Source organism: Perca fluviatilis, chromosome 19 (genome assembly GCF_010015445.1).
Source record: "Perca fluviatilis chromosome 19, GENO_Pfluv_1.0, whole genome shotgun sequence".
NCBI lineage: Eukaryota > Metazoa > Chordata > Actinopteri > Perciformes > Percidae > Perca > Perca fluviatilis.
In genome coordinates, this window is record NC_053130.1 from 4,951,969 (window position 1) to 4,976,268 (window position 24,300).

A 24,300-nucleotide genomic window follows, 5' to 3' on the forward strand; every position below is an offset into this window, starting at 1 on the left:
GTGCTTGACTCCTTTTTTATCGTTCTATCTTTTTCATCATCTTTATTTATCTGATTTTACAGAAAAAGAGTGTATACCGTTTGGATTATCAGAGTGTACAAATGCTTGTATTCACAGTTTGGGTTTTATGTGTCATTTCATGTTTTTTCCTACTATTTAGGCTCCTATAGTTCTGCTTTTGTAATGGTCTCTCATTTTCAGTCTCTTTAGTGCAAGCTGTATCTCTAATTCCTATCTTTTAAATGATATCTGTCTTGCTCCATCTCTTATACGCCCCATGGTTCCTTGTTACATTACATTTAATCGGCAGAAGCTTTTTTTGAAAGCCACTTACAATAAGTGCATATAGACTCGCTACGAACAAGTTGAGAGGTATCTTCAAAAAATAGAAGTGCATCTCTCTCAAACAAACAAATAACTGTGTTCAGTGCTACGGTGCATCTGATTTTTGTCTTCCGATGTTTATATTACATTATGAATCCAATGGATCCAGACATTTTCCACTACATTTACTGTAATGATGAATAAGGAATAACTGATGCTGAGCTTACTTTCCCTTTACAGAATGCATGATTTTTCATAACCGCATGAGTCGGAACGCATTCTCCTAATTTTTGGTTGATTTTTCTACCTTATTCTTCTACCTATTCTTATACCTACATGCTGTATATTCTTAGTCTTTGGAAAACTTTTCTTTTCTAAGGCTGGAAGGATTTTGATAACATATACAAGGACACGTCAGACATACTGTAGTTCCACCGCCTGTTTAAAACCATTGTATTAAATCAATGTGCAATAAAGTACTTCTGCTTTGTGTCATGAAGCCAGGTAAATCTCACTCATTGGAGACTTTCGACCCTTTTTAGGGGGGCTCAAGCATGTTGGCCAATCAGAGGGGGTTGTGCCAGACTCCCGCCTTTGGCTGAGTCTCTATCTGATCTGTGAGCGGGAGAGCAGGAGACGGTTGTGAAGTTTAACGTTGTTAGTCCCCAGAGAAGAAGTTGGTCATTTCATGGTGCAGATTAGAACCCAAATTGAACTAAAATTGCTGCTTATAAAGTGTCAGGTTTAGTTCCATCATAGTGTCAAAAAACATTAGCTGACGTTGTTGTTCAGTAGCTGGCTCAGAGATTATCGGCTAATGCAATTAGTGATTTAGCGGAGGGGGGTTAACGCTCACATTCTCATTAGGGGCTGAGCCCCCCTAAAGGTCTGATCCTAGAATTGCCCCTGATCTCACTGGTCAAACCAACCTTACTGCAGGTTAAAGTATGGTTTATATATAAGTGGTCATTATTTTGGAATATCAAGACTGTTAAATTTCAACATTCACTCTTCTTTTAGCTTAGCTTTGGTCACCACCAGCTCCTTAGAACAAACATTCCTGGCCCTTTAGCAGTTGCTAGATGTTCCACTTTCTTCAGCAGCTGGTCTTTAATTTAGACTGTCTGCCTTTTAAAGCTGTGTAAATAGTGTGCAGTGAGTTTATTAGAGCTGGTTTGCTGTAAACAGCTGCCTGCTGTGTCCAGATAGGTGGTTGATGAGAGAGCTGAGACTGAACCGTAGTGTGAATGTTCTTCTAAAGTGGCTGAAAAAGCTCTGCAGAGCTGCAGAGCCGGTGATCATTTCCAGTGGGTTCAGCTTTCATAAAACCTATATTTTTGTTCAAATTTATTTGTCAAACTTACGGGATGATTAGATGTCATTTTTTTTAGAGGCACTACATTTATTTATCTACTTTTTATAATGGCCACTTCATATTGTCACTGTACTGTACTATTACTTTGGGCAAGATAAATAATTTTAGTAGCCTAAACTAGTTGCCAGCTATCACCCAAAGCTGTGGGGTTCGGTGGTGGAATGTAACTAAGTACATTTACTCAAGTACTGTACTTAAGTAGAAATGTGAGGTACTTGTACTTCACTTGAGTCTTTTCATGCCACTTTCTACTTCTACTCCGCTACATTTGAGAAATATTGTACTTTTTACTCCACTACACTAAGATGACAGCTTCAGTTACTAGTTACTTTACAAATGAAGATTTTTGCAAACAAAACACATGTAGATTAATTAAACTACCCAACTTTATGACGGCCTACAAGTGCAGCTGAAATGATTCAGTGGAGTGGTCTCTTTGCCTGTGGTACGTACAGTACATACTGTATGACCTTGAAGAAGTGCCTTGACTTCCCGTCTAACTGTGTCTCCCTCAGGATGAACTCGTGTCCCAACAACTGTTCGGGCCACGGCCGATGCAGCACAGCCAACTCGGTCTCGGGCCGCGTGTACTGCGAGTGCGATGAGTACTGGAAAGGAGAAGCCTGCGACATCCCGTACTGCAGGGATAACTGTGGCAGCCCGGGCCACGGCTACTGCGACCTGACCGGAGAGAAGCTCTGCGTCTGCAACGACAGCTGGCAAGGTAAAAGAGCAGCACAGGAGAGAGGAAGCAGATCGGGGAAATTAAGATGGATGGATATATGAATGGGGCGGATATATTAATGGATGGATGGATGGATTACATTTTACATTATTTACATTTCAATCTAATTAAAGTTCCAGTGTGTAATGTGTTTAGTTGTTCATTATCACAATCTGTGTTGCCCGTTCACAAACTTTTTTCGTGAATATTTACCTCCACCATCAATTCCAAGTATTCCTATTGGCTTGAAATTTGACATTTGCATTCGCATGAACTGGGGTAGACGCTCCATATTCATGCGCCATCTTGAAATACGTTAGCCGGTAAGGGACATACAGGACGTACTGCTCCGCCTTTCGCGTTTTCGCTGTCACATGATAAACTCACAGGTGCTGCTAATGCTGCTAACGGGTATCGTAGCTTCCCGGCCCCGGCGAGTTTGAAGAAGGAAACATGGAAGACCACACGCATTCAAAATCCAAATTTCAAGAACAGGAGTCTTCTTCTTCTTCGCCCAGAAAAAGAAAAAGGAGATTGAAAAGAGCAAGAGACTGTGTCATCAGTAGCTGTAATACGTACTTTGAACTGCGTGGTGCGACAGAGTTGATTGCGATATATGATCTCAATGCTAGATGGGAGAAATTCCCACACATTGGACCTTTAAGTCCAGTTTTATGATGTTTTTAAACAACTTTTGAGCTGCAAATCACCAAATAAATACTTACTGTGCAACATTTTATTAATTCCATATGTCGTTTGTGCACCTTTATATATATAATTACTCTGCATTTAGTACAAATGAGGCCAATGCCAGTGTGATTTATTCTAAAAAAACAAATGGCACATTTTGAATGATGCCTGTAATAAGGAGGATCTTTTTGATGTTTTGTTCACTATTCAATGAGAAAAGGGAACACATAGGAAACAGACAAAAAGATGGGGAAACAAAGGCACAACGGCAGCCCTTCCCCTGTTTATGCTCAACATAATGTTGCATGATTCAATATTGTTTTGTGTCATAAAACAATACATGCCTTGGGAAATCATGGCTGGTGGCACATACTATACTATGTGGCTTCATTGTTTTCGGTTTTTATGTTTCATTTGTGAACAGTTTGCTCTTTCAGCAGCACACAGAACAACTTTATGATACACAGGGCCAGGGTATCTGACTAATATTACACTGGGGTACTCCTTTTCAAAAGAAAAAGCTGCCTTTTTCTTGATGTAAGTTGGTCAAATTTGGAAAAGTACTCTTTTTATATAAAATATTCACTGAATGCAATGCAGATCAAGCCCATAGACAGGGGGTGTTCGGGTGGTCAAAGGTCCATAATTTAAGTCTGTTTTTTTGTTGTAAAAATTTTAAATAATGACTGCCAATAATTCGAATCCCCCCAAATTGAGAAAGATCTAAACCAAATCAAAGCCCTAATCTTGTTAAAAGCACCACTTCTGTGAATGTGTTAACTGGCACACAACATGTAACAACAATCCACGCAACTAACTTTATGCACTCAAACTGCAACACACGGGACGCGATCCCCTATCTCCGGGGTGAAAGTCCTGTGTTGTTTGACCCGCCCACCGAACAACCTCCCCGCGCGGGCTTTCGCCTTCATCAATACTACTCGCTACCGTCATCGTTCTGTGATCACGAAATATGCTTCCCATTGAAATACATTGCCTTAAAATTCGTAATCGCCACACGGAAAAAACAACATTATCGTGTCCTGTCCACGACTCAATAGATTCAAAAACGTGACCATATCACGAACTGCCATGAGACCGGGCTGAAGGGCCCATGGCAGTTCGCCTGGTCTTTAAAACATTAGCAAACCTCTTTCTAGCACGTGTATTGCCAGGGAGAGCCTAAGCTGTCAGCTGTGTTGTCGATGCCTCGACAGAAAAAAGGAAGTGACTCAGAGCTTGCGTTAAAGCAGCATCTCTGGTCATGCGACGTGTATGACATCATTGACATTTTAAAAAGCTTTTTAGAACATAAAAGCCACTTTAAAAGAAATCTAACACATCTAACGTGTATTTTCTTAGCCTCCCCTTTCGAATGCAACGTTCAAATTACTAGACAAAAGATTATATCCGGCGAAAAGTGGATTTTGAGGGGTATAGCTCCATAGACCTCCATTCATTCTGCACTCGCCTGTGAGCGCCCTCATATGGAACCAGAGTGGAACTGCAACCAGTTCAGAAGCCGGAAGTAACCCAAGAGTGGAAGTTGTCCCCTTATTAGACATTCTCTGGTCATACTGAGAAATCCAGAGAGAGTTGTGTGGAGCTGATAGTTTTAATTAGCTTTGTAGCAACTCGTTTGGCAATGGCCTTGAATGTAACGGACGTTCATTAATATCAAAAAGTTACGCCCTAAGCTTTAATGTGGTAATTGTACGTGAAGATGCCTCAGATAGTGTTTAAAGTGCTTGTTTTCTAATTGATCCCGAGCGTCAATCAGAAACTCAAAAAATAATATTTGTATTGTATCATTTAATTAAATGTTGTGTGTAATGTCCCTCAACACAACACTCGGTTTTTGATTGTCAAACTGAGTGTACCCTCAAAACCATTCAGAACCAATGTTATCTCACATAATAATTATAACAATAATCATTTCAATGTATTGACATTCCAGGCCGGGCACGTGAGATTAGATGATGAAGCGCTGCCCTCTCCTGGACGAATGTTGTAAACACAAGTAGAAACAGCATTCTGGCTTGTCTGCAGACCTGCATGTACAACTTTATGAGACAAATAACAAATTATAAAGCTTTACAGAGCAAAATAAAAGATCAAAGAAAATGGGAAAAATGGAGCCTGGGCTAGCAGGCCGGGCTGTGCAAAGCCAGTTGAAATAGATGAGTTTTCAGAGTTTTGTAATAGAACAAAGTAGCCTACAAATACTTCCTTACTGTACTTTAAGTAGAATTTCCCCATATCTGTACTTGACATCGTTATTTAATGCTTGTGGGGCATTTATTCTATTGTTTTTTCCTTATCCGAAGCGAGCGTCTGTAAGAACGGAGTCTGTTTGCTGTGCAGATTGTAAAGCCCCCCCCCCGAGGAAAATTCTCATTTGTGATATTTGGCTATATAATATCAATAAAATTTACTTGACTTGACATTTAAAATGTTGCATTTACCCTGACCGATTGATTTATGGCGTGAAATTAGAACTGTATTAACTCTTAATTAGCCGCCTGAAGACATTCGGAGACCTTTACACAGGAAATAGTCACAGTAGATAACATCTCGCAATCAGCCTAAATATATTACAGTGAAGGGATGAACATGTATGTTTGTACAGGGTGTAATAATGTTTTTTTCAATTAACCCTTTCATTTATTTCTGAACAGGGCACAGCTTACTTCAGTGTGTGTATTTATAGTAGCTGTAGTGAACATTTTGAGAGCGGCTGTAGTTACTACAGTAGAAGAACAAGGAAATGGAGTAGTAATTTATCAAAACACACACTCTGTCAAACAAATAGAGGCCCCTGATTGGTCCATAAAATCCTTTTTTTTTTTATTAACGTACCATATTCTTTCATATAGTGCACAATACAGCATTGTGTCATCAATGTCTGATTTAATACACAACCAGTTTGTAACTGAAAAACACTTAAAAGCTGCATTTCAAATATTAAGAATCAAAAAATGAAGGCATAACTATGGTGTATAATTATTTTAGGGATTAGGCATGAAAAATTTTTACATTTAAAATAAATCTATACTCCAAAGTACCCCTTGGGGAACGCGTACCACCATTTGAGAAACACTGTTTGTGTGTGTTTGTGTGTGTGTGAGAGAGAGTATGTGTCTGTGTGTGTGTGACTGTGTGTCTGTGTGTGTGTCTGTGTGTGTGTGACTGTGTGTGTGTGTGTGTGTGTGTGTGTGTGTGTGTGTGTGTGTGTGTGTGTGTGTGTGTGTGTGTTAATGAGTCAGGCTGGGGACAGCTACGGCCTCAGAGCAGCCGTCCAACACGCGAGCAGTGGGGGTAAAATAGGCGCTGGCTGCCATAGCAACTGCCATTTCACCGCAGATAATAACACATGTTTGTGTTAATGAAAAAAAATCATGTTCTGTCTTTTCTGCCCTCCTCCCATCCCTCCGCTTTCCCCATCCCACTATCCAGAAAATGTTTGAATGCATTTGGTATGAATTTGTTCCTTCTTTTATTTGTTACCTTCGGAAACATTAATCCGACCCACCTGCCCCTAAATAATCAGCAAAGGAACATTTGGTAACACTTTACTTGAAGGTATCTACATAAGAGTGACATGACACTGTCATGAACACATGACACAGTCATGACACATGAACTCTAACCCTAACCCTAATTTATCATGCCAAAAATCGAATGACACTTAATGACAGAAGTGTTATGTCATAAACGTTTATGACTTGTTTAGAATGTCTATGACGCGTTCATGACAGCTTCATGTCACGCTTATGTAGATACCTTCAAGTAAAGTGTAACCGAACATTTAAAGTGCCCATATTATGAAAACAACACTTTTTCTGGGATTTGAGGTGTTAATTTGTGTCTCTGGTGCTTCCACACGTAGACAAAATTTGAAAAAAATCCATCCATGGTGTTTTGAGTGAGATACGGTTCCTGAATGTGTCCTATCTTCAGTCTCCGGGTTAGCGCTAGCTTGCTAGCGCTAGCATGCTAGCTCGTTCTCAATGGCAAAACACTGCTACAACACACATGAATTCACCCTAATCTCCAAAATAAATTGTATAGAACTATTTACATGTCCCTGTTCTGAAGGTATTCCACGCAAAGTGTGAAGTGCGCCCTCGTTTAGAAGAAGTCTCCCGGCTAATCCTGCCTTGTACAGGCCGAAGCTGGAGAAACAGCTAGCTAGCTCATGTGATCCTTACCTAGCTACTGAGCATGTGTGACTGACAACAAAGATGGTACAGAAGTTGAGAGGTCTCACTCTGTAGCTAAAACAGAGAGCTCAACACACAGGGTGAAAAGAGGAGCTGCAGCAATGTGCAGTACAACAAAAATATGGTGTTTTTTGAAAATTAAACCATGTAAACCTATTTTGATACAATCTCAAATTACAATTATGAACCTGAAAATGAGCATAATATGGCCACTTTAAACTCTTAGTCAAACGACATCTTTTGAATGGATATTAATGACGCGTACAAAATATTAAAATATAGAATAAAGTATTAAAATAATTGGCTAGCCGGGATGAATTGTTTTGACATGTGGGAAAAAGTAAATGGCGAGGAGTACAGTTTGGATTTGATTAATTGCAGCACAAGTTGACATGGGTTTATGTTTGGGACGATAACTAAAAAGGATCAAAACCATGCTGTCTGCAGGACTGTACTGTAACCTTTCAGTTTGCCATTGTCTTTAATTATCTTTATCTTTTTATATTTGGTTTTTTTTCATTTGCTTTTAATGTTCTCTTTTTTTATGCACTGTATCGTGTTATTCTGAATATGTGTTGGACCCCAGGAAGAATATCTGCAGCCGTGCTGTAGCTAATGGGGATCCTAATAAACTTAACTAAAGCTGCCCCATTAGAAACCCCCTGATGATTTACTGTAATCCTCTTTAACTCCCCCAGAACTGGGGAGCAGACAGGTCAATGGACTTAAAGACGACGATTTTATTGATTTGCTGTTGTCTAATAATCTCTTTAATCTCTGTTTTCACTCAGTTTTCACTCAAAACAACAGTTTTGGTGAAAACATGTTCATGTGCTTTTTTGAAAATCAGAGTATTGACTGATTTTATGTAAAGATTTTTAAGCTTAAAAGGTTGGTTTTCTGTCTATCAGCAGCACCAGTGAACGTTTCAGAACAGTTCTTTCCTCTTTGTTAGGCAGACTGTCTGCTGCAATGGTGACTTGTTTCGTAACCGTTGAGAGCATTGTGCAATTTCCTCTTTAAAACAAAATATTATTAATACATACACTACCGGTCAAAAGTTTGGGGTCACTTAGAAATTTCCACTCCATTATAGACAGAATACTAGCTGATCTGAGTGGGTGGCTGATCTTTAATGCAATATCTACATTGCCCATTATCAGCAACCATTCATCCGATGTTCCAAAGGCCCATTCTGTTTACTAATCTGACATAATTTTAAAAGGCTAACTGAGAAAACATTGGAGAACCTTTTTGCAATTATGTAAGCACATAATGTAATCGGAAAACTGCTGCCCTGGTTAAAAAAAACAATGCAACTGATCTCAGCTGGTATTGGAGTAGTGGAATGGAAATTTGTAAGTGACCCCAAACTTTTGACCAGTAGTGTATACACACTGCTTACCTGCAGTGTTCTCAGGTCAGATCAGTGGAGGCTTTTTTTGATACTTCCGGTGGGCACAAAGTCAAAAAGAATTCAAATTCTACACACAGTGACGCCAAACTTCATATACCACAAAGCTACTCTTTTGAGGGTGTGATGAGAAAACTTAATTCAAACCTGTTTCAAACATCCCTTACCGTGATTTTGATGGCTGTGGTGTTTAACCATGTTGGTGGCTATTAAATATGCTATTTAAATCAAATGTAATGTCTCTCTCTATGTCTCAGGTCCAGACTGCTCTCTGTCCGTTCCCTCCACTGAGGCCTTCTGGGTGCTGCCTAGCGTCAAACCGTCGGCTCAGTCTCTGGGCCGGGCGTCCCATCAGGCTCTGGTGCACTCTGGGCTGATGTGGGTGGTGGGAGGATACTCTTTCAACTACTCCAACTACCACATGGTCCTCAAGTAAGCAGCCCCAGTCTGACTCAGCAGCTCGTCTGTCTGTCTGTCTGTCTGTCTATCTGTCTGTCTGTCTGTCTGTCTGTCTGTCTGTGAAACTGATCCCTGGGGTAGAAATCACTAGCCTGCTACCAGACTCTGGTCCATTTCATTTGTCCAGAGAGTCTGGCCACTCTCCATTGACAAGTGTTAACTTCCTTGAAGGTGGGTACTCTGTTGAAGTTTAAAACTATTGGATCTGCCCAGAGCCACTCTGGATCTGCCATAACCAATCGCTAACGTTTGGTCGTGACGTCAGCTTAGCATCGCTAGCTTTAGCCTCAACTCCTTCACCACTAACGGAGCGAGCTGGAAAATCAAATATTTCCCGAACCCCGTGGGCAGGAGGGCCACAACATCATGGCCACCAACACAACTCAGCAAAGATTGGTCTAGCTCAGGCTTTAACTTCTGGATATTTGGCAGCGTTGCCACAACTGACCGAATGGCTTCGCTCGCATTTTTCTCCGCCGCCATTACGGAACTACAACTCAAACTAGTGCACAACCTCAATGTCATCATTCTCAGCCACTCCCTCTGTTCGCTGATTGGACCGGTAAAGATTAGGCCGGAGAAAACCCAAGAATATACCTCAATCCAAGACAACGTACTGAAGGAAAATGAAAATTGAGCGGAAGTACATAGGAGGGCGGAGCCAGGCTAAGAAATCACACTCAGAGAACACATTACTGACAGAAGAAAGATTTTATTTTTGGCAATGATAGCCAATATATCTTTCTCACAGCAGACATTTTGGCATGTCATAGCAGGAAATGCACAGCTGTAATGATGAGTGACAGGGCCGGGTTTTGTGCATGTTGGCTCATTAGAACAGTGGTTCCTAACATTTTTGGTCTGAGGTCCCTTCTCTGTTACACATCTCAATAGAGCTCAACAGTGTGGTTCAGGAAACAACTGAATGCGGAAAACACTTCCGGAACCAGAGCCGTTAAAAAAAGTGGGCAGTCACTGTTGAGCTCCACTTAAACAGCCTTCTGTTTTTCTTTGATTTATTTCTGTCTACAGCTACAACCTGGAGAGCGGTACGTGGGATGTGGTGCCCGTCAGCAGCGGCCCCCTCTACAGATACGGCCACTCATTGGCTCTGTACCAGGTAATACAGCTGTGGCTGCTACATTTCACTGACACTGTCGAGAAAAGTTGAGAGAGGCAGTAAAATACAAAAATACAAATCCTCTGAATTCCAACAGCTTTATTTTACTATTATATTATAAAATAATGTTGCAGCTCATTTGTAGAGACCAGTAAAATAAAAAAAATAAAAATCATTTTTGCCTCAGTGTATTTTGGATATCACCTCCATGCAGTTTGTATTTCACTGCATGTAGGAACATGTGGATTGGACTGCTCATCAGTTGAGTTTTACTGTTTTATCGTTGTGTAAAATTGATTGATCTTTTACTTTAACCTTTTTAATTCAATTTGTGCTTACCTCTGTTCTCTCCTTCAAGTTATCATAAACTGAACACCTTTTTGATTCTGCCTACTAGAGAAAATAAGCTAGGAGACACAATTGCTTGATTTCATGTGACGATGAGACATTTTATAGACTAAAACTTCCTTTAATCATCCAAAAATCCTCACTAATGAAAGTAATCATCAGGCGCCGTGGCTCCGCGCGGAGCTTAGCGCCACCTAAGACGATTTTTTTATTTTTTGTTTTACTCCCATCCCGGAATGCTGTGTGGACTAGTTAGACCCTCCTCCGCAGTGCTGTGGAGGAAGGTCTGGCAAAGCGAGACTAGCCGCTACGGAAACCAAAAATTTGGAACCGATTATCAGATTCCAATCCAAACGATTTGAATAAAAAAACCTGATTCCATTGGAATTGTAAATTTTTTAAAACTATTCCAAGTTGGAACTGGTTGTCGATGCTCAATCCTATTCACCAGTGGAACTATGGCACAGCCTGCAACTATTCACATTCTTCTGACAGCTCCATGATGAAAGTGATCATCAGTACTTTTAAGCTTTACACAAAAGTACTAAAATATTGTACTCAAGTAAAAGTACCAATACTTTGATGAAATATTACTCAAGTACAAGTGAAAATACCTATATGAAAAATTACTCAAGTAAAAGTAATAAGTAGTTCATTTAAAATGTACTTTAAGTAAAAGTTACTTAGTTACATAAAAAAACAAAGACTGTAAAACGGGGCGGGGGGATTCAGCCAGTGTCCTACATAAGTTGTCCTACGGGTTGCTAGTGCTAGACAGAAATTAGCAATGCCACGAAACATGTTGTTTTGCTAATTGGCAATTAGTCATGAAAACTTTGTTTGAAGTACCAATGTGCAAATACTTACCAAAACAAGCGCGAGCAGACTAGATGTGGAGTTATTGAATGCTGCCAGTTCAGTCACCTTTGGCAGGCACATCTGGCATTGCATGATGATCCTCCTGAATTTAAATGAAAAGCAGTCTTTCAAATGTAGCCAAGGATCTTCGTCGTTTTGGGCGGCAGAATTCGATGTTTCAGCTAGCATTTCTAATGAAACAGTCTCTGAACCCTCGTCGCTCGCCTCACTCTTAATTTCCACCGGTTGCGGAACGGCTGCGGAACGGCTCCGTGCTCAGCCGTCCGTCAATACCCACCAGGTCCGGATTTGTTGCGGAACGGCTGCAGCCGTGACTGACAGCTGAAGTCACAAGGACCCACGAGATCTCGCGAATTCACGTAGAATAGAACCACAAAACCAGCAACAGTTAGTTTCCATCCAGAGGAGTAGAGGGGAAACAGCTCTGTGCTGTGTTTTCAAGGTGTAGTACACGGAAATATGATCCGCCGTGAGCACGGTGTATTTTATTTTGAAAATTAACCGGATGTTTTATTTTGTTTCTGTGCTCGACTTCCTGACCCTGAATCTGAAATATGAATCTGTCCGCAGCCGTTCCACAGCCGGTGAAAATTAGGAGTGAGCCACCTCCATCTCGTTCTCAATCTCCTACAGAAAGGCTTGGCGCCTGGTAGGCAGCCTAGATGCCGATCATTCCTCACTGTAGTGGTTCCGGGCACGATTTATTCCTTTCGTTTTTTGTTAGTCGAATCATAATCAAGTACATTTTAAATTACCGATTTTAAAAACTACTTGGAAAAATACAAAATGCACAACAAAACTATCCAGTACAGTAACTTGAGTAAATGTATTTCGTTACGTTCCACCTCTGGCTTTTCATGAATTCCAATCAAACACTCCCCACCATCCGTCTTTTTTTCTCCCTCGTGTAGGATGACATCTACATGTTTGGTGGGAAGCTGGAGGCGAAATCGGCCAACGTCACGGACGAGCTGTGGGTGTTCAACATCCCCAGGCGCACCTGGTCACCACAGAAACCAGCCCCGCCTCCTCCCTACGCCCTGGAGGGGCACAGCGCCCACGTGGTGGAGCTGGCCGACGGCGAGCCGGTGATGCTGATCTTCTTCGGCTACTCGTCGGTCTACAGCTACAGCAACAAAGTTCAGGAGTACAACATCAGTAAGTGCACCTGCTGACTCCGCTGGCATCGATTGTCGTCCCCCCCCCGCCCCCCCCAGTCCTTTGCCTATGGTTTAATTGCTTTTTATCGACGGAAGTCAAACACAGGGACTCTTGAGGCCGTCGACTATGTTCAGTCTTCACACAGATCTTTGGGTTTTAACCCTCCTGTTGTCCTTGGATCACATTTGACCCATTTTCAAAAAGTTTCTGTATTTTAGAAATTTGGGTTTTCTTTCAACCAAATTGTCAAAAACAAATAACGTGGATGGTTCCACACAACGCTCTTCGAAAGTCAAATAAATGATCAGTTTACTACTTTAATAGAATTCAGTTCAAACACGTCGAAAAAGACATCAGGGAAAGCTTCAAAAACATCGGGGAAGGCGACAAAAGTGTCAAAAGCGAAAAACACGTTTTAATTTTACATTTTGACCCAGAAAATCAAAATGTTGCATGGGCAACGGGAAGACAACACAAGGGTTAATACAGACTCGTTGTCATAATTGCTATTTTTGAAATGATTGATTGAATTTCAGAATCAGAAAAGGGACTTATTGCCAAGTAAGTAACCCTTGATGGTGCATACATAAACATATTAAAAGGAAATAAACAATAAATGTAAAAGAAACGGCAACATAAATAAACAATATTCACAACATAACTGCTTAACAATAATAAAAGAGGCTGAATGGTTTAGGTGCAGGAAAAGCAAAGATCTTGATGCATTTGCGAAAAGTTCACTATACATAGAAGGGCTGGGACGATATGCTGTTGTCCTAATTTGATTCTTTCCCGATACATGGGTGCTGATTCAATTCGTATTGTGAATTTCATTTATCGCAACTCTACAGTAGAAATATTGCGATTTGATAGTATTGAGTATTGCGATTTTCTTTTCTTTCTTTAACGAAATGTTTCTTTAACCAAATGTTCTAAAGACAATACATCATGAGACATTTCTAAAAACAAATTGTTTTCTAAAAAAGAATGCGCATCACATATCAGTCAGGCGGTCTAACAGCCTGGTTGACACCAGACCCTTCTCAGTTGTAACTGAGAGTGGGTCTGGGGAAGGTTCATTCACAGTCCATTTCCAAAGGGGCGTCACCAACGGACGCCGCTCAAATGCCTCTGGGCGCTACTAGATAGTCCTTCAACCAATCAGATCAACGATCCGGGGGACGTAGCAGCGACAGCGGCATCAACCAAAAATTGGAAATTTGCTTGAATGGGCTCTTGGCCAGACTGACTTGCAGACCAAATCTCAAATTTGCCGGAAGTTCGTCAGGGTTTTCCCCGGCTAACAGGCTAGGCTAAGTTATTTCATTTGTAAAGAAGAACATCACATGTGTTTTATCTCGCTCTGGAAACGGGTATGATGTGGTCTACGTCAGCAGGACTGTACAAACTGAAAATATTTAGGTGAATCATTGGTAAAAGAAAGAAATAAAAAAATATTTATTCTTTCATTCTGCTGTTGACCGATTCTCAAATGCAAGATTTTAACTTCAGATTTTGGGAGGAACCCCTACCAGTTGCATCAAACACACAAACCAGTACAATAAAAACACCAAGCTCTGTCCCCACACTTCCATCATTGGTACAGATCCTGGAGGTTCAGCCTCAGCCTCTTCTTTTGTGTGTCGGATATCAAGACTGAATTTCAGGTTCACGCCTTAAACACATTGCTCCTAAAACTTCACATGAAAGGAACTGCATCTTCTGGTCTCAGAGCCATACTTTGTGGAGCTTCTTTATGTCAAGGTCTTAAAGACAGCAGAGGCCCCTGTTACAGCCCAGTCCTGCTGGGAAGCATACAGTAGCTCATCTGTGTACAAAAGCTCAAGAAAAAAATTAAAATGTTCCACAAATTTATTTCTGTGGAACATTTTTGCATGACTTTCTAATTCTTTATTTAATTAACCCCTAGGTTCATTTTGCGCTGTATTTCTCCTTTAATGTTCTCTTTCAAGCAGTGCAAAGCTGACTTTTAAAAAAAAATTCTGATGTTTTCAATTGCTATGCTCTTAGTTTAGTTTTAGTTTGGTAACTTGTCATCACACGTGTGCAGTTGCAGTCCCACTTTTTACACATGCCATATGGGGAATTGTTTGTATCGTTCCCATAGTTTCAGTGTTTTCTTGCACCTTGGCCCAAGAGAGGAACTTTTAGCTTTTAACTTATATGTGGATAAGTGACAATTCATTTGAACTTAAACTTGAAAAATTTGCATCTTTTTCTTGTAGTTCACAAAAGTATTTTTACCACATATTTGGACACCCCGTTCACATACCTTTGTTCTGGGGCTATTTCGTGTGGTTTGGTGGAGGCCCATGATTTCCAATGAAGGGAAATCTTAATACCACAGCATATGTGATATTTTAGTCAATAGTGTGCAGCCAACTTTTTCGCAACAGTTTGGGGAAGGCTCTGCAGCACCACAATACTTAATCCAGAATGGTTTGACACATATTTTGCCTTTACAAAATATTACATTTGATTTGGATATTGCACTAGTCCATATTGGGATTTTGATACAATTGTGATTAATTGTGCAGCCCTTATATCGTACGAAACCCGTTGATAAGAATGCGTTGAACAATGGCAGACATACACTGTGAAAATGTGATCAATAGACAGAGCCCAGAGAAGAGCCAAACTCCATGCGTGTTGTGTCCTAATATGGTTTGTTGTGCTGCTCTCTTGGACCAGAGGCTGAACTTCTGGACTGTCTGTCTGTTTGAGCTTTGATATCAAAATCAGACTCATTTCGTTTAAGAGCATAGAGCCAGCAAAAAAAAAGAAACCTTTTGGATGCAATTTGGATATTGCACTAGTCCATATTAGCCTCGTGAGACCGTCCTGATCTGGCGAGCTCCAGTTTTCTACTCGCAGATCAGTCTGGCATCTTGAGATAGAGAAAATTTGGAGCCGTTCGCCAAACGACCGACCAATCAGCGTTGGTTTGGAGGCTTTTCTCGGAGGAAAAGATGTTTTTGCTCTTCTCCCGACTGGTTTCGGCAAGAGTTTGATCTGATTGGTTGATTTGGCCCGTCTATCCCCAACATAGGTGGTGATAGACAGGTGGTTTATCCAATCAGCTAACCAGTATTTTCGCCCCTTCCCAAAAGTTCTCCAACTGAAAGTTCCCAGATGGATATGCCGAGCAAATGCGAAGCATTACATCTGGCGGAGTCAGGTTAAGTCCATATTGCGATTTTGATAAAATTACGATTAATTGTGCATCCCTAGTGTGAGCCAGAGCTGATCACCCAACAATCAGTGTTGGACCTCCCTGATGCTTTTGTGTCTGAATCGGAGAAAATCCCTGCAGCCAGGCTCCAACATCTGGTACAAAAAGGAGTGACAGCTTTAGTTTTGGAATGGGTGGAATTTGTAGTTGTCCTCATACTTCTGGCCACTTATTGTGCTTTTGGATATATTCTCTGTTTCCCTAACTAGCCAGTAGATGGCAGTGTCACGCCGTGTTGGAAACCGACAGTCAAAATTGGAGTTGGATCTTTGACACATCCTGGAGAAGGAACACACACACACAACATAGACGCACATGTACACACCATCCATTAGACACGCAGCACAGACCAAAAGACAAACGTGTGTGCAGTTACACAACAAAAGTGCACACACACACACACACACACACACACACACACACACACACACACACACACACACACACACAGAGAGCGGTCATTAAGAAGAAGTGGCACCCAGGCCGTAGTGTCTAGGAGATGATTAATGAATCCAATGCATTCACACTCTCCTCCCTCCCTGTCTTTCTGTTTTTCTCTCTTTCTCCCTTCCCCTCTCTCTCTGTTTTTCTATACTCTCTCATCCCCTTCTTTTTCTCCCTCCGTCTTTTTCTTCTCATCCTCCAGGCCACAGTTTCTGACTCCCCTCTGTCATCACTCCTCCTCGGCCCCCCCTGTCATCTCCTGCTCCTCTCCCTCACCTTTCCCCCCCTCCTTCTCTCCCCTCATGTCTCCTCATCACTTTCATCTTCACCCACCTCTATCTCTTCCCTCCCTCCCTCTCTCTCTGACAATGTCACAGCGTAAGTCTGCGCTGAGCATCATTAGGCCTCGGAAGGGGAGCAACCATGAGTCAGTGCAACCTGGAAATGAACAGGGAGGGAGAAGAAGCAGAGTGTAAATTATGAGGTAAAAGGATTTAATGGCCGCTCAGAGAGACAGGTTCACAGCAATTAGCTGCCGGAGATGAGATAAGAGAGTTGACCTTCTACCTTCTTGTCGTCTCTTCACAGTTGTCCCTCCTCCCTCTATCGCTGTTTCTCGCTAGCTTTCTTGTTCTTCTTTAAATTCTTTCTCTCTGCGCACTTGTTTGCATTTGTTTGTTTCCTTTTTTTCCTGTCTTTCTTTATCTCTCTTCTTCTCCAGCTGTTGGTGCTGTATGTTTCTTTGTCTCTCTGTCGGTTAGCAGAGTAACTCAGAACTATTCAATGGGCTCCCATAAAGTTAGGTGGAAAGATCGGCCAAGAGACACGGTGAAAAGTTTAGTTTTCCTGGTGCTAGTGGCGCCATCCGGCTCCCATTTACAGTCTAACAGCCTTTAGGTGTTTCTTTAGAAATCAACAGTGGACAAATAGAGTCTTTAAACCCTTCAGACGTAAAGTTATTCGCTGTCAAAGTGACGCCAAAATGAATGGGAGTCAATGGGATGCTAACAGAAGGTGATGGCTTGTTAGCCTCAGAATCTCCCCAGAGGAGGTACACTTTCCGGATGCTTGCTCACCCCCTTGGTCTCAGAGAACGAGACGTTGTGACCCAATCAGGCAGCGAAACACTGGCGTCAGTGTCGGTGTTGCCAAAGGTCTTCGTTTGCGTCCGTGGAGACTGCAACGCAACCCCACAGATTCCAAACCAAAATGAAGTGTTTTCAGAAGTGTTTTCAAATTTCTCCGGGTTTAGGGGCTCGGAAACGCCAGAGCAGGGGGAATGAGAGGTGTAAGCGTAGCAAAAGACCTTCATTTTTAAACCAAAATGTAGCAATGTGAACGTAGCCTCAGAGTTTTTTTTAACGTTATAGCTATTTGGGGGCAGTGGCAGGTCGCTGGTTCAAGTCCCCGTACGGATCAAAGTACAGAGTTTGGATTGGTAGCTGGAGAGATGCCAGTTCACCTCCTGGGCACTGTCAAGGTGCTCTTGAGCAAGGCACCATTACCCCCCCCCCCCCAACCACTCAATCTGACATCTCTCCATTTATGCATGAATAGGACCTGAGCGTGTGTGTGTGTGTACTTCAGTCCTGTGTGTAGTGATTTCTAACAAACAGAGTCTGAATTGTATTTTCCCCACTGGGGATCAATAAAAAGTATAAATTAAATAAAATTATTCCTACAGGTATAATTATAGCCATCCTCAGCCAGTGGGTGCATTTAGATGCAGATTATTGATGCTAATTCAGAGGGCTGTGTGGAGAAATTCCCTCTCTGAGTGCTTTCTAGTTCATTTTGTGTTTTAGTTTCTCAGTTTTTCCTCCCTCTGCTCTTAGTACTAGTAGTGCTGTCGGGGATTTACCGATTCGGATGACGCCATGTTTTTTCAGGCCTTTGAAGTTCCACCTCCTTCTAAGGCTTTGTTCGTTGTGTTGTCTTTCCTTTAGTGGGAGGTGCTCGAATGACCTAATCCCCTGCCTGTTTTTAATAAGATTTCTATGCAGCTGAATTCATCGGTATGCATCACACTGGTCTAAATTCAGTAAAGTCTAATTTCCACTGGCCCCTCTTATGGTTTGGCTCACTCCCTCTTGCCTCTCTTCTTTTCTCTTCCCCTCGCTCTATCTCACCTCCAGAATTAAAAGTCCTTTTTGGCATGGAAGTGGAAAGCCAAACCTGCCAAAGTATCAAAAAACTTTTTAATTCATCGACTTTCTGTTGTGTATTTTCCTTATGCAAAATCTGTGTACAAAAGCAAAAAAAAAAACAGACAATCAAATCTTTTTCTGTGGAACATTTTGACATGGCTTCCTACTTCTTGCAGTAATGTTCTCTTTCAAGCAGTGCAAGCGTTATTGCTGCTGACTTTTCAAATCGTCGCTGCTGTTTTCAGTTGATTTGATTTTAGATTTAGTTTGGTAACTTGTCATCACACGTGTGTCCAGTTGCAGTTCCACTTTTTACACATGCCACTCAGGGAATTGTTTGTATAGTTCCCATAGTTTCAGTGTTTTCTTGCACCTTGGCCCAAGAGAGGAACTTTTAACTTTTAACTTATATGTGGACAAGCGACAATTAATTTGAACTTAAACTTGAAAAATGCATCTTTTTCTTGTAGTTTACAAAAGTAGTTTTACCACATATTTGGGCACTCCCTTCACATACTTTTGGTCTGGGGCTATTTCGTGTGTTTTGGTGGAGGCCCATGATTTCCAATAAAGGGAAATCTTAAAGGCACCATGGCATGACGATTTCACTTCATGAGGTTTTTTAACATTAATATGAGTTCCCCCAGCCTGCCTATGGTCCTCCAGTGGTTAGAAAAGGTGATAGGTGTAAACCGAGCCCTGGGTATCCTGCTCTGCCTTTGAGAAAATGAAAGCTCAGATGGGCCGATCTGGAATCTTCTCCTTATGAGGTCATAAGGGGCAAGGTTACCTCCCCTTTCTCTGCTTTGCCCGCCCAAAGAATTTGGCCCACCCATGAGAGAGAGACATCATGGCTTTCAAACGAGCAAAGTGGCAGTTGGTGAAGGCCACACCCCCACCCTCCACCTTGCCCTCCCCCCTCCTCCTCAATAGCTACAGACACAGAAATGGCACATCCTAAGGAAAGCTCATTGTGGGACTGGCTCTAGTTGCTGTAATTCTGCACCAAGGCTGAATTTCGGGAAAGAGACTTCAGATATAGTATTAGGGGACCAATAAGGCCTATATAAAAGAGACTTCAGATACAGTATTAGGGGACCACTAAGACCTATATAAAAGAGACTTCAGATACAGTATTAGGGGACCACTAAGGTCTATATAAAAGAGACTTCAGATACAGTATTAGGGGACCACTAAGGTCTATATAAAAGAGACTTCAGATACAGTATTAGGGGACCACTAAGGTCTATATAAAAGAGACTTCAGATACAGTATTAGGGGACCACTAAGGTCTATATAAAAGAGACTTCAGATACAGTATTAGAGGACCACTAAGGTCTATATAAAAGAGACTTCAGATACAGTATTAGGGGACCACTAAGGCCTATGTAAAAGAGACTTCAGATACAGTATTAGGGGACCACTAAGGTCTATATAAAAGAGACTTCAGATACAGTATTAGGGGACCACTAAGGTCTATATAAAGAGAGACTTCAGATACAGTATTAGGGGACCACTAAGGCCTATATAAAAGAGACTTCAGATACAGTATTAGGGGACCACTAAGGTCTATATAAAAGAGACTTCAGATACAGTATTAGGGGACCACTAAGGCCTATATAAAAGAGACTTCAGATACAGTATTAGGGGACCACTAAGGTCTATATAAAAGAGACTTCAGATACAGTATTAGGGGACCACTAAGGCCTATATAAAAGAGACTTCAGATACAGTATTAGGGGACCACTAAGGTCTATATAAAAGAGACTTCAGATACAGTATTAGGGGACCACTAAGGCCTATATAAAAGCATACAAAGAGCACCATGTCATGGGACCTTTAATACCACAGCATATGTGATATTTTAGTCAATAGGGTGCAGCCAACTTTTTCGCAACAGTTTGGGGAAGGCCCTTTCCTGTTTTAACATGACAATGCCCCATAGGCATAATAAAAAGAAAAAAGAAAATAAAAAAAGAACCCACCCCACCCCAAAAAACTATTATAAGTGACAATTAATTTGAACTTAAACTTGAAAAACTCATCTTATGCAACAGTTATTTTGTATGTATATATCTGTTTCTGTATTTATTTATTTCATTTTAATGTTTACTATGTTTGTTTGTTAGTCCATGTATGCACCATTCACTACGGGCAAATTCCACACAAGTGTAACTTATTTTGCCAATAAACCCTTTTTCTGATCCTGATTAATCAGACTGTCTGTCTGCTCTCTGTGTCTCAGGGTCTAACTCGTGGCAGGTTGTGTCTGCCGAAGGGGCCGTGGTCCAGGGAGGGTACGGCCACAGCAGCGTCTACGACGAGGCCAGCGGCTGCGTGTTTGTCCACGGCGGATACAAGGCGCTGAGCAACAACAAATACGGCCTGGTGGACCACATGTACCGATACCACGTCCGCACCAAAACATGGTGAGAGCACAGAATGATGTTACACCGTAAGAAAACAGTCCCACAAAACCAGATAATGTCCTGGCAGAAAATGACCTGGTACCTTTTCCGTCAAGTTTACGGACATTTCTGTTAATCCAGCAACGGAAAATTCTGTCGTTTTCAGTATATCCTCCATATCTTTAATTGACATTTTTGTTAATCCAAAAAAATCTAAATATGGAAAAACACCTGTGAAAAATCATTACAGAAAATTCCTTCATATTAACACAGTATATTAGCCCATATTTCTAATGACTTTTCTAACAGTGTACCTTTGAATGACTCTATATCCACGACGTTTGTGTATTTCACTTAAGTTAATTACTTTTAACTGATCATAGTTTAAGTATTATTATTGGAAACGTAGTATTCTAAAGTATTGTTTTTAAATTAATGAATTTCATTTTTCTTTTTAAATACTAGATCAGAGATTCCATCCGCGTACCACTAGAGGGAGCACGCATACCACCAGTGGTACTTGTACCACAGTTTGAGAATGAGTGCACTATGTAATTTCATGCACCAGTCTTACTTTTACAGAGGAGCCAAGTGAGCCAACTATCAGTTAATCAAAACTTGAATAAATGATTAAAAAAATACAATGTTTCATGCAGTGTTATGTAATGCAACCGTGCAAAGATAGAAGATGTGCTTGAGTCAGAAAGAGCCGAGGCGGGTGAGAGTGGAAGGATCCGACAGGAGGCCTGACCTCAGCTGACCCCAGGCAGATGGATGGGTGAAAGAGGACACTCGGCTCTATCAGTCTCACACACACACATATACACACACACTAGCATATGCTCACACGTGCACACACGCAACCTGCTGTCTCTCCGCGGCTCTCACTTTCCAGATGGAATTTGTGTTCGGAGTCAGGTGTCACTTTAGCTGGTGGTCCTTTGAAAATTCCCAGACGGAAATATGTGTGGGTATTCCAGCTATTCTACACAGCTACAGCCTAATGTAAAGGCCATCGCTTCTTCTCTGTCAGCAGAACGCTCCTGGCAGAGCCTACCAGGGCAGGGTAGAGTCCTGTCCATGACATCTGTATGTTAGTGGCTCCCAACTGGTCCGGGATCAGGGTCCATATTTCTCCTTAAGGGGCATAACGCACTAAAAGAGATAATTGACTCGTCTCATTTGACGAGTTAATTTGATGCTCCTGTGTGTGTGTGTGTGTGTGTGTGTGTTTGTGTGTGTGTGTGTGTGTGTGTGTGTCATGAAAGAACAGTTGGTATGAAGGGCAGTCACCACAGGCCAGGTCACACACCCAGACAGACGCCATTAATAACATGGCACCGTGGACACACACACACACACACACACACACACACACACACACACACACACACACACACACACACACACACACACATTGCTGACAAATGAACACTTTCCTAATATGTCTCATGCTGAAGTGCACTCTTTTCTCTGTGTGTGTGTGTGTGTGTGTTGTGTATATGTGCGCGCAGGCTGATCCTCGGGGAGAGTGGCATAGCGCGGTACCTCCACTCTGCGGTGCTTCTGAGTGGCACGGTGCTGGTTTTCGGGGGAAACACTCACAATGACACGTCACTAAGTAACGGAGCCAAGTGCTTCTCTGCTGACTTCCTGGCGTACGATATGGGTAAGAACAAGTCCTAAATAATCACACACATATGCCGCGGCTGGTACTACAGTATATCTTGAAGCAGATGGAGCTAACAGAGTTGCCAACTACTTCCTTACACCCAAACATGACTGGGAACGAGTAATGCAGGGTGTCCCAGCGTATGTCGTGACTCCACTTAACCTTATGGTTGGTGACATCGCAATCAAATGTTTCAATGAATAAAGTTTTTTTTAAAGCTTGAGAAGAAAACATGCAATGGAGTGCCATCATCTTATTCCTTACAGATGAACCACAATGTGTTTAAAGTGGCCATATTATGCTCATTTTCAGGTTCATAATTGTAATTTGAGGTTGTACCAGAATATGTTTACAACAAGTTTAATTTTCAAAAAAACACCATATTTTTGTTGTACTGCACATTAGTGCAGCTCCTCTTTTCACCCTGTGTGTTGAGCTCTCTGTTTTAGCTACAGAGTGAGACCTCTCAACTTCTGTACCATCTTTGTTGTCAGTCGCACATGCTCAGTAGCTAGGTAAGGATCACATGAGCTAGCTAGCTGTTTCTCCAGCTTCGGCCTGTACAAGGCAGGATTAGCCGGGAGACTTCTTCTAAACGAGGGCGCACTTCACACTTTGCGTGGAATACCTTCAGAACAGGGACATGTAAATAGTTCTATACAATTTATTTTGTAGATTAGGGTGAATTCATGTGTGTTGTAGCAGTGTTTTGCCATTGAGAACGAGCAGTTAGAACAGTTAGCCTCCTAGGCCCCTCGTTTCGGCTAGTGACGTAGAAAGCCGTGCAGATTTTGAACAGCTCACCCGGAGACTGAAGACAGGACACATTCAGGAACCGTATCTAACTCAAAAAGCCGGTCTGTTGCTCTTTTCAATATCCTTTTCTTTCTCCTCTTCCTGAAATTTGGATTTTGAATACGTGTGCTCCTCCATTTTTTTTCCTTCTTCAAACTCGCCGGGGGCCGGGAAGCTACGATACCCATTAGCAGCATTAGCAGCACCTGTGAGTTTATCATGCAACAGCAAAAACGCAAAAGGGGGAGCAGTATGTCCTGTATGTTATCTTATCTGTATCTTATGGTTAGGCGCATTAATATGGAGCATCTACCCCAGTTCATGCGATTACAAATGTAAAATTTCAAGCCAATAGGAATTGATGGTGGTGGTAAATATTCATGAAAAAGGACAAGTTTGTGAACGGGCAACACAGATTTTGATAATGAACAACTAAACACGTTACAAACTGGGCCTTTAATTAATATGAACGGGGCTTTATGTTACTATTTTATTATGGTGCTGTTTTCGGAGCACGTTTCGCTCCCAAGTTGAAAAATTGAGGAGTTACTTACATAAGGTAACTGCTATTACTGTTGTAGCTAATTTGTATAATAATACAATAGTGTTATACATACAAAATGTTATGAAGTGTATTTTTTTCTATTTTAAGATAGCCTACGTTCTATTGATTAATAAATTGTCAATGATGTTTAATATAGCCTACAGCAGCACCTACTTTCGGACTCGGCATGCATGTGAACCGCGGATTAATTGCAAAATGTAACCTTCCTAGTGTGAAATACAGTTATGCGTTGCAGAAACACAAATATGTACAACTTTTGTGTTTTTACTAGTGATTTGAATAGTGGTGTGAATCAGAAT

At 41.5% G+C, this 24,300-nt stretch overlaps 1 protein-coding gene across 4 annotated transcripts in view; it reads left to right on the forward strand.

The window, feature by feature from the left end:
• atrnl1a (attractin-like 1a) overlaps positions 1–24,300 on the forward strand; it is a 345,015-nt gene that overhangs the window by 48,247 nt on the left and 272,468 nt on the right. For 3 of the 4 annotated variants that reach the window (XM_039784008.1, XM_039784009.1, XM_039784010.1), the window contains exons 5-10: positions 2,215–2,423; positions 9,008–9,182; positions 10,242–10,329; positions 12,468–12,714; positions 20,807–20,990; positions 22,484–22,638. In XM_039784008.1, coding sequence (XP_039639942.1) covers positions 2,215–2,423; positions 9,008–9,182; positions 10,242–10,329; positions 12,468–12,714; positions 20,807–20,990; positions 22,484–22,638 — 1,058 coding nt within the window. Of the gene's footprint in view, positions 1–2,214; positions 2,424–9,007; positions 9,183–10,241; positions 10,330–12,467; positions 12,715–20,806; positions 20,991–21,434; positions 21,590–22,483; positions 22,639–24,300 lie in introns of those variants that run through there. The other variant, XM_039784011.1, reaches the window with a different exon arrangement.